Source organism: Anoplophora glabripennis, unplaced genomic scaffold, assembly GCF_000390285.2.
Source record: "Anoplophora glabripennis isolate ALB-LARVAE unplaced genomic scaffold, Agla_2.0 scaffold102, whole genome shotgun sequence".
NCBI classification, from domain to species: domain Eukaryota; kingdom Metazoa; phylum Arthropoda; class Insecta; order Coleoptera; family Cerambycidae; genus Anoplophora; species Anoplophora glabripennis.
The window spans coordinates 132,927-143,303 of record NW_019416316.1 but is presented as its reverse complement, the minus strand read 5'-3'; the positions used below and the strand labels follow the sequence as shown (position 1 = coordinate 143,303).

At 33.7% G+C, this 10,377-nt stretch overlaps 1 protein-coding gene across 1 annotated transcript in view; it reads right to left on the bottom strand.

Annotated features, from left to right (window-relative positions):
- LOC108904652 (transmembrane and TPR repeat-containing protein CG4050-like) overlaps nucleotides 1-9,286 on the bottom strand; it is a 168,852-nt gene extending 159,566 nt beyond the window's left edge. The window contains exons 1-2 of the mRNA XM_018707286.1: nucleotides 9,266-9,286; nucleotides 8,747-8,883 (exon numbers count right to left, since the gene is read on the bottom strand). Of these exons, the coding sequence (XP_018562802.1) occupies nucleotides 8,747-8,883; nucleotides 9,266-9,286 (158 nt within the window). The remainder of the gene's footprint in view (nucleotides 1-8,746; nucleotides 8,884-9,265) is intronic.
- Nucleotides 9,287-10,377: the final 1,091 nt, after the last annotated feature.

Below are 10,377 nucleotides of genomic sequence, written 5' to 3'. Positions count from 1 at the left end.
AATAATAATAATAATAATATAGAAAAAAACTAGCATAATAATAATAATAATAATAATAATAATAATAATAAAATAATAATAATATTTATTTACGGATAAAATAGTATAATAAGGTTCTTTCTGTAAAATTTAAAAAATAATTACAGTAAATAAATGAATTAAGAGATCCAAATGAAACTCAGTATAACTAGTTTAATTAATTAGTTACAACAATCTATTGGAAGAATATGTTTTTTTCCCAGACAGTGGCGGAGACGTACTTAGATTTTTTATATATAAAAAAATATCACGACAGCAAATAACACATTTTTCTTCTGTACGATAATTTTTCTGGTTGTTATGCTCTGACCTGGTTGCAGAATTAATTACCTTTCGCATCTAAGGAAGCTACGAATCGTATGTTTTCAGACTTGTACAATTTAAAGGTATTGGCAACGGCAATTGTGATACCGCATACGAACGTAAGTCTACCCCTTCATACTATTGCGCAGGCGCGCACCTTGGGCCACCGACATCCTCTCCCCCACTCTACAGGTCCAGAAGCGCGCGCGGCATAGTGGCGTTATGGGTAACGCAAGCGGCATCTCCCACTATTGCACTGCGGAGGCCTATAGTACGATCATTTTCGATGCAAAGTAATAAATCATTGCCTGTCAAGGGAACCAATGAAGTACGCTTTTAAGGGTTTTACAAATTGAATAATTTCTTTATACATTATGAAGGGACGAGGGGATCAGTTCAGGTCTGGCACCCTTGTTGCTACAAAAATTCCTTTATTCTCATAAACTATTTATTTTAAATGTAATTTATTATAAATCCAATTTGTTTCCTAAATTCCACATATGTACTACATTTTACCTCTGTACGCGCCACTGTTGTTTACTTGTTTTTTGGAAGCGCTCTCTAATTGACGGCAAAGCTCGCCAGGTTAGTATTTGACGTATAACCGACCAGTTCGTACACTCGATGCACCTGGGCGACTACAGCTACTACCAGAACACAGTGCGTATGCAGCGGTATTTCAGATTTTACATTGAATTTCATTTTAAATTTGAAATGATTTATCTTACGCCTCCTAAAAATGATGACACGATTTTCCTTTGATAAAAGGCCGACAATTTTTTGCTCTACTTTGCATCGTATACGATCCTACTATAGATACGTGCGAAGCGATGCCGAGGACGTACCCGAAGTTACGCCCTCTATCCCACTCCACAGACATAAAGGCGCGCGCAGCGGCAGTGACATCATCGGCGACACGAGCGGCACCTACCATTCAACTCCTACTATTGCACTTTGTAGGCCCAAATGCGCGCGCAGCGGTACTGAGGCCATTTGTGAGTAATGCTGTAAAATTTTTGTGTTAATGTCTGTAATTTTTGTATCAAAACAAGGCGTATCAAACAATTTAAACAAAGAGAACACATTTTAATTATGCAGTCTAATACATTTAATATGCTGTTATTAAACAATCTCTTATCACAACGTCATATACACTGATTTAAAGAGCATGACACAAAACTTTTAGAGATTTTTTCATAAAAAAATACTACGCCACTGTCTACAGTAGTCTTCAAAATAGGTACATAGAGATTATAGAAAATAGTTCGTACGTTTTTGCATTCCACTGTTGTCTTTTTTTCTGTAGATGTAGGTGTATTTTTTCCAAAAACTTGGATATTTTATGACATTAAATTCCGAACAAATAATCATGCAACACGTCAAATTTAAAACAAAATCTTCCTGCGTACCGTTAGTTTCCGCGATGAAAATGCATTTGCTGAACATTATTCGACGTATTATGGAAACGAGGAATATTAAATTTCTATGCAAAAATTGTGCGACGTTCAATCTGCAGCTGAACTCTCGTAAAATAAATTTCACTTACGGTTTTGGCACATACAAACGATTTAGAGGCAATTGCTCGGAATGAGGGCAATTGTATAGCCCTTAATTGGATAACCTGCGCTTGTTAAGTCCGGATCAATTGAATCTATCTAATATTTATGAAAGTAGTTGCCCTTTCACGTTTTCTTGCGACCCTAATCGTCTAAAATAGTTATGAACATTTTTTGTTACCAATTTTTCACACCTTCATAAGAGAGTTGACCGTAGAGCCATATTCTCTATACTTATAACTATATCCCGAGTATGCAAATTGCCCCATAACTCAATTGCCATAATATATTCTACATATATTCGACCAAGGAGACCTTGCTTGAATATCTTTCCTACACTGTCAGCTTTAGAATAGAAATCAGTATTCCTCAATATTTTTCTTATATTATTATGGAAAACCTTGTTAAAAGTTAAAATATCACTAAAATATTCAATAACTTTGGCTGACTCCATGTAAGCTTGTGCCAGTAACAACTAAGTGATGTTTATTACAACTTTTGATAATAAAGGTAACGACCATATTCACTGCAATGTATATCCATAGAAGACTAATATTTTCACTATTTAGGTGCGCTGAGCAATATAGCAAAAGAAGTCTCTTAGAGCTAGCCTTACTAAAGGACAAATAAATTAATGAATTCTAATTATATCAAGGCAAACACTGAAATTAACTCAACAATCAGCCGTGTAGCTAATATGGAGGAAATGGCCGAATAGTGAAGTGGTAATTGAATTGAAAGAACATCCTCATATTACAAAAAGGATCGGCAGATATAACGGAAGTCAATTATTATTAGGGTCTATTAAAGAAATTCATCCTTTTCTCTTCTCCTTCACAAAAGGAGTGTATTCAATAAGCCTCACAGATTGGGGTAGTACTAAGAAAACCACAAGAATTCGAAATTAATGAGTTCGAGAAGCTGCTACTTATACAGTATGTCTACGATTAGACAAGACAGAAGGGAACATGTTTATTTTTCATTTCACGGAAAAATCGTTATTCTTGATAAAAATTTTCTTGTTTGACACGGACCTCGCTACAAGATCTTTGCGGCGCCAGCATAGAGAGTGTTCGGACGTCCATTCAAGTCGCCTGCAGTTTAAAAACCAGTGTACATGTTATACACTCCAAATTTGTTATACAGGGTGTTAATGAACTTATGTCCAAAAATTAAAGGGGTGAAAAAGCAGCAAAAACTGAGTTAACTGATGTCACAAACTTGTACCGGAAGTCATAGAGAAAAAAGCTACCTAAAAATTGTTTTGGAACTGCTGAAATACATTATTGCGGCGAGTAATTACAAAAAATTTTGTAACACTTTTAACGAGTTTGTAGGTTTTTTATGAACCCAGATTGCATTCGAAAGTAAGTTTGTAATACATTGTTGTAGTGATTACTGTACTGTTTTTCAAGAGTACATTTAACAGCCGTATTTCCAAGTTTTCTTTTGAAAATGGCGCATTATTTAGCCATCGCGGATATTACGATATGGTCATAATTTATGGCGAAGCAAAAGAAAATGGCCACAGAGCTTGTCAAGTGTACCGTGCAAGATATCTTGAACGACGTGCCCCCGCACCGCGAACATTTGTTGCTGTAGCCCAAAGAGTTTTGGACACCGGTGAAATACAACCGCGCCGAGGTCGCGACGGTGGCCCAGGGCGACCACTAAGAGTCTTAAATGTCGAGGAGATGATTTTAGATCTCGTCGCAGAAGATCCGCATCGTACCACCAGAAATATCGCACAGCAAGTAAATATTTCGCATCCTGTTGTGTGGCGGATATTTCATGTTCAACGCGTTCAAGCGCTTACTCCTGAGGGTTTCCACTACGTCGAAGTTTTTGCGAATGGTTTCTTCAGGAACATGCAAGAAATCCTCAATTTACATCGCAAATACTTGTTACAGATGAAGCATGTTTCAGTCGAAATGCTGTACGTAACGTCTACAACACTCACTGGACTATCGAAAATCCACAGGAAATACGTCGCGGTGCCTTTCAGCAACAGTTTTCAGTGAACATTTGGTCCCCGACCTCACCCCTTTCAATTCCTTTTTGTGGGGATACGTGAAAAATGTTGTGTATTCCACGGAAGTTCGCGACATCGTATTACCGAAGTTTGTAATACGAATCGAGAGGACGTGGCAATGTGGCAACGCGTGCGAGCGAATTGGATACGTCACGCTGAAGCTTGTGTGCAAGCAAATGTGGGTACATCGAACATCTTCCATGAAAATCAGCACTTCTCAAAACGTGGCTCCTTGCAATGTTGAAGTAAGTCAGATTTTAAAATTACATTTTACTCAACACGTGTACGTGTATTTTGACATAATGGAGATGTGGCAAAAATATTTGACATAAGTACATTAACACCCTGTATTTGCCGTATAATACAGATGTTACATTGCTTATATTTATTGTATTTTAATAAAATCGAGGAAACATCGATAAAGTGTGGTAGTTGTTTTTTGTTATATTTCCTGATCTAACCCAAATCCAAAAAAAAAGGAAAAGTTAAGAACCAGAGGATACCAACTAAATGCTTAAAGAAATAATTGTTTTTTAAATGATGTACAATATAAAATGTTTGATATGCTTAATTTCTATCTACAGAAAATATTTCACGGGTGTTTAAACAGTAATTATGTTCCTATTGTTGTACTGGGTAGGTTCGATAGATGTTATCTAGCTATGACAGCGTGAATTTACGTGTAGGTTTGTTTTCGGTACCGAAACGAAAAGCTGTTTAGTCCTTCCAGCTCAATTCACAATATGTTTCGTCAAAGGATTGCTGACACACAACAAAGTGATTGGCTAGCAGGATAATGAAACGTTTATGAGCTTGGCAGTATGTTACACCACAGCAAGCTGTCTTCTACAAATTTATAACGTAAAAAGGAATAAACGAATTTAAAAGATATATACAGTCTAAGAACTCTCTTTTACACAATTTTATAAAAGATTTACAGAAACAGCAATTTTATAAATAATATTAAAGCAAACTAAATTGGGATAGCAAAGGGTGGACGAAATTTAAAAAAATAGAGATTGACGATATACAGGAGCTTCCGATGAGGTTCGTCCTGCTGCAGACTTTGAAGATAAGATAATTTGAATCAGTTTAGGTATACTACGACGTTCTCTAATATAGCTCCAAAAAACTGTTTTAGCTAGAGACTTTTTATTTGCTAGACATCTTTGTTTACTTAAATGTAAAATATACAGCGTTAATGCTTCAGTTTAGACTTCTTCTCAAGTAACTACAAAAGGACTTCAGGAACATCTGTAGTCCAAAATGAAATTTTGTGGGAAATATTAAATGGCATATTAGACAGACTGGATATTTCATTAACAAGATTAAGCGAATCCAAATAGATCATCAGCTACACCACGGAAAAGGAAATAAATGTTACCCTGCCGTTCCTAGATCGTTTTTATAGGAAAAAACTGGATGGCATGGTATAAGATATAATATAGTGTATACAGAAAGTCTACCCATGCGGATAGATATGCTGATTCTAGGTATTATTAACAAATTAGTATACCAAAGGCGTGCCATCTGAGATCCGAAACACTTAGGTGACGAATCACAGCACCTACGATCTGCTCTTAGATAAAGGAGCTGAAATATTGGACGAGCCATCAAAAGCATACTTAAGGACAAAGAAAATGAGGAAAATTTGGAGATCTATCTGCTCTATATATGAGTACAATAATATTTTAACAAAATAGACTGATTGTGAGTGCTAAGGAGACACAATAATAACTGGTATTTGTAACACCCCAAGACAAACTTCAAAAACGATCTACTCGAAGGCTTTCGTGTATGCAAGTGTATGGGGTTAAAGGAGCATAAGTATAACTTGAATAATAACACCATAGAAAAGTCAGTTACGGAGCGCAGAGTAGATATATGGCAAACAATAAATTTAATTAATACTAGAAAACACTGATTGATGAACATCACCTACCAACCAGAATCTTAGTGTCCAATTATATAGTTTCGTCTACAGAAGAGAGTGACATTTCTCTCGAAATGACAAGTCTTACTGTAAGTTTAAAGCAGACATGTTGTACTGGATGATGTAAATTAGATAAGCATTGGCGTACATACATAAAAATTAAAGGGAAGGGGGGGGGGGTCAAATGAGTGGGACCCCTAGAAAATAACACGCTGTATGATATTTTTTACGTGTTTATGGAATATATTATAAGCAAATAAACAATACCAAACAAGAAAATTCCAGCTAAAACAGCTTTAGAGTTGTATTAAAAAGTATATATTTATCACAAAAGTTTGTTGACGAACTATGCATCCTAAAAGGATAACGGCTTTAATAAATAGTATTTATTAGCATACAATTCCATACAAACAGGTTAGATTAAATACTTCAAATACTAAAGTGAAAAGGAAAAGTGGGACTTGACTCCTGCATTTTTGTCACTTTAAAAAGTATTATTTTTGTGTTCACTCATGGTTGATCACATAAATTACTTCTACCATGTTGGTTCATTTTTTCTTATTAGAACGAAAAGCAGCAGTTCTACAAAACCGCCATTTACACCCTTTGTGTTGTTTATCTGCATCTTTTCCAAAACACAACTATCTAAAATAACTATAAATCATCACTTCATACAATACATATCGATTCTGAAAATTGAGAAGGTAAACAGTATTTTAATAAGAAAATTCCCATTCCTTGTTGTCTTTTAACTGACTACAAACCTCTTAAAATTAAATTCTCTTCTATGTGTCTGTTTTGACAGAGACACTGAGTCTCCAAACACTGAGAGAAACAACAAACAGAGATATCAAAGACACAACATTTTAAACTGTTTAGTTCGCTCTGCATCAGGGTAATAAATACTTCCAGAAAATTTACATTTTCCACTCCGCAAATATTATACCCTTTATAAACGAGCACCTATTTGAACACGTCTTACAACATCAACAAACGTTATTACAGTTGGATTAAATAAACATTTGGAATGGATGTACGCGTTTATTTGTCTCGCTTCTGAAAGGAAATGAAACATTTATAACACAATAACCGGGGCGCTTTCCCCAGAAAGCAAACATTAGCGGAATGTTTTAATTTATGGGATTTTAAATTTAAGGAACTGTTTCTGTTAAATTACTAACTACAGTCGCGGAATATGCTGGCGAAAGTATTGTTTTAATTAAATACAATATATTAATTTCTATGCCTTCCACCATAATTAAGACCGCAGATAAGGGGAGAACAGGCTGGATTTAATTAGTTTGCCTTTATAGGTCATCAGCGTCTATGCGGTATTGGCAATGGGCTCATTCTGTAATATTTAATTCAAGATTTGCTTTACGTTTTCCTTAAATACTTAACCTCTCAAACATATGATGACAAAATATATTAATAATAATGCATAATTCGTAAAATATTTGTTAACAGACCATTCGTAGTACATCTGTGAGATCACACTGAAATGAACAGACAAGTGAAAAAAAAAAGAGATTTATGCTAGTACAGGTTTAAAAATGTACCCGTTCCGATGATTGCTGAAGTTATTTTGTGAAAAAAGTTCATATAAACATAGGTCGAAATATGCGCCCTTTCCGAGATACAGAGTAATTAAATTTTAATTTTTTATTTATTTTTGTCAATTATTTCAGTCTTAAAGATATTGACTCCAAATTTGAAAAACGGTTTGGAGGGATAAATGTGCATTTTTTGGGGTGATCCGAATATTTCTACCTGCACCAGTGGCGTTCGTGCGAGAATACCACAACCATTTTTTTAATAAAAAAAATCGTACGCCATTGACTTTTTCCCGTTTTGATATTTTTTTAGAAATTCGCCATCAATTCTGAATGAAATTGGTTCGTCTTTTTTTTCGAATATTTCTAAATAAAAGGCAATCATCAAATTTCGAGTCAATATCTTTAAAATTCTTTGACATAATCAATAAAAATAAATAAAAAAATAAGATTGAAACACTCTGTATCTCGGAACGTTTATGTGAACTTTTTTCACAAAATAACTTCGGCAACCACCCCCTAAAATATTTCGCACTTAATTACAAACACCCTATATATTTTTTAAGTCACATCTTAAGAGTTTCAGATTTAATATTTCACAAAAATATTTTAAATACTTTTAATGAATATTTTCAATGTATTCAATATTCAATCTACTAAAATACTATTTTTAATACCCAGTAATTTATATTTAAAATACTGTGCCAAAGAAATATTTTCTATTTTAAATAAATTTCGAAAATATTTTGCCCAGCTCTGATTTAATAATTTATATTAATTGGGTAATAAAGTATATAAATTATTTAGAAAATGTGCTAAATAAAAAAGCTGCTGATGTCAACCAGACGTTTTTATGTCAATGTTAAAATTCGTAAACGCTGTTTTTAAAAATAATGACCAACGAAACGTATATCATCCTGTATATTATTTATATTTAAACATAATACTTTTTCAAGATTACAATGAAGAAAGAGATGGCCCTATTATTATTCCGGTATGTCCTAATAGCAATATTTTTCTTAAAATTCAATAAACAAACAAACAAACTTCGTACAACTCATCAAACTTTATTTCGCTGTAAGTTTGAAAAAGTATTCTATTCAAATGTGAAATAATAAACTGAATATTCTATAAAAAAAACAAAGGTTTTGTTTGTCACGCTTTTTAAAATAAAAGTCGTTTGATAGACTATCCATAACGAATATTTTTTGTAGGTAATAACTTTGTTCGTATACAAAAAGTATGTGGGATAGGCTTTGCATGCTCGTCCCACATCAATAACGATCATAGGACCGCCGATAAATTGCAAGAAAATATAAATTACACACACCTGAAGTACATAAGACAAACAACGGAGTGGAGCAGCATGTTCACCAGATGATAGCCCATCGGCTCTAATTGCCAGAGCAAATAGTTCCAGCGGAACGTGAGCACACACAGGGGCCGGTAAGATTTGTGACTTTGTTCCTGAAACAAGAAAATAAAACGTGAGAAAAATAGGTTATGCACATAAGGCAAATTAGCGGCTTGTTTGGAAAAAAACGCACAAAAATAGCTATTTATACAACGTGGTATAAAGTAACACTTGTCTCAGGACTAAGAATTTTATCCCACAGTACTAATAATAAGAGTAAAGAAAATTATTATTATTTATTATACATGAGCTGCATACAGTTTTTATTATTATCTAAAAGTATGTAGTATAAAGGGTCTCCCTTAATTTGACTGTCAATTTCTACAAGGTTACCTTGGTAAAATTAAGATATAAACTTTCTTAAAAAGTTGGAAGTTTGAAGAACAATTCTTAGTTTCGTGTCAAGATAAATAATAAATATAACGTTTCACTAACAATTTTCAAGAAGGCTGTCATGACTGAGAATTACAAAGACAAAAGTTATAAACAACGAGTCCATTCTTAGGAAGGTGTATTAACTTGAACATGACAAATATCAATCATAAAAATATATTGCGTAGAACCAACTTTGTCATAAATAAAATAATTGATAAAAAAATGAATATTTCTTTTGGTTTCTTGCTACAATCTTAGTTCACATTATCCGAGACAAAAAAATCGACGACTATTTTTATCAAGATGGCTATGAGAGAGTGGGATGTAAAGAAAATGAATTTGCCAACTAGTGTGATTTTACATGTATTGTATTGCTGTATGCTCAAAGTAATGGAAAAAATAACTGTTTATAGAAAGTATGGTTTTGAGTTTTCTAATGCAACCAAAAGGTCTAACATACATATTTAATAGGTATATTACATTTGATTTCTCTTCTTTATATTCTTACACAATAAAATTTATCACCGACCGATGGCATGCGCAAATATAAGTAAACTCAATCCGATCTGACGAGCCCCACAAGCTCGAGACAGAGAACCCAGAAATTGGGATCGTTTTTCCCCAATAGGGGTAGTACGCAAGGGTTTCTGTCTACGAAACCATCGCCATCGTTTTTCTCACCATCAAAAACAGAGGGGGTGAGGAGGAATGTCTTTCAAAAGACCCTACAAACTTTCAAGTTTTGGGACCTCGTTAAATGGACTAATATTTGTGTACCCTTGTTCTTGTTCTGGCACTCAAATAATGACTATGTCAAAGTGACGTTTACACCAAATGGAAATAATTTTAAAAAAATTGTTAAAGTTTTGGAGATTACTATGTTACACTTTTAAAAAGTTCTTTATATTAACGTTAATTAATTAATTATCTACATCTACATTATTTGATATATATTGTTGTATTATTTGGCAGAGACCTGAGCATTTTCGAGATTATACATAAATTTTATAAATACCGATAAATATATTTGAATATAAATTTAAAACCTCATAACACTGCTGGATTAACATGTACGGCTAACCATAAAAGTTTAACATGAAAATAAACTTTCCGCTTTCCCAACAATTTGCAGTTAAAATATGTTGTCAAACACAAATATCAACTCTGGCAGC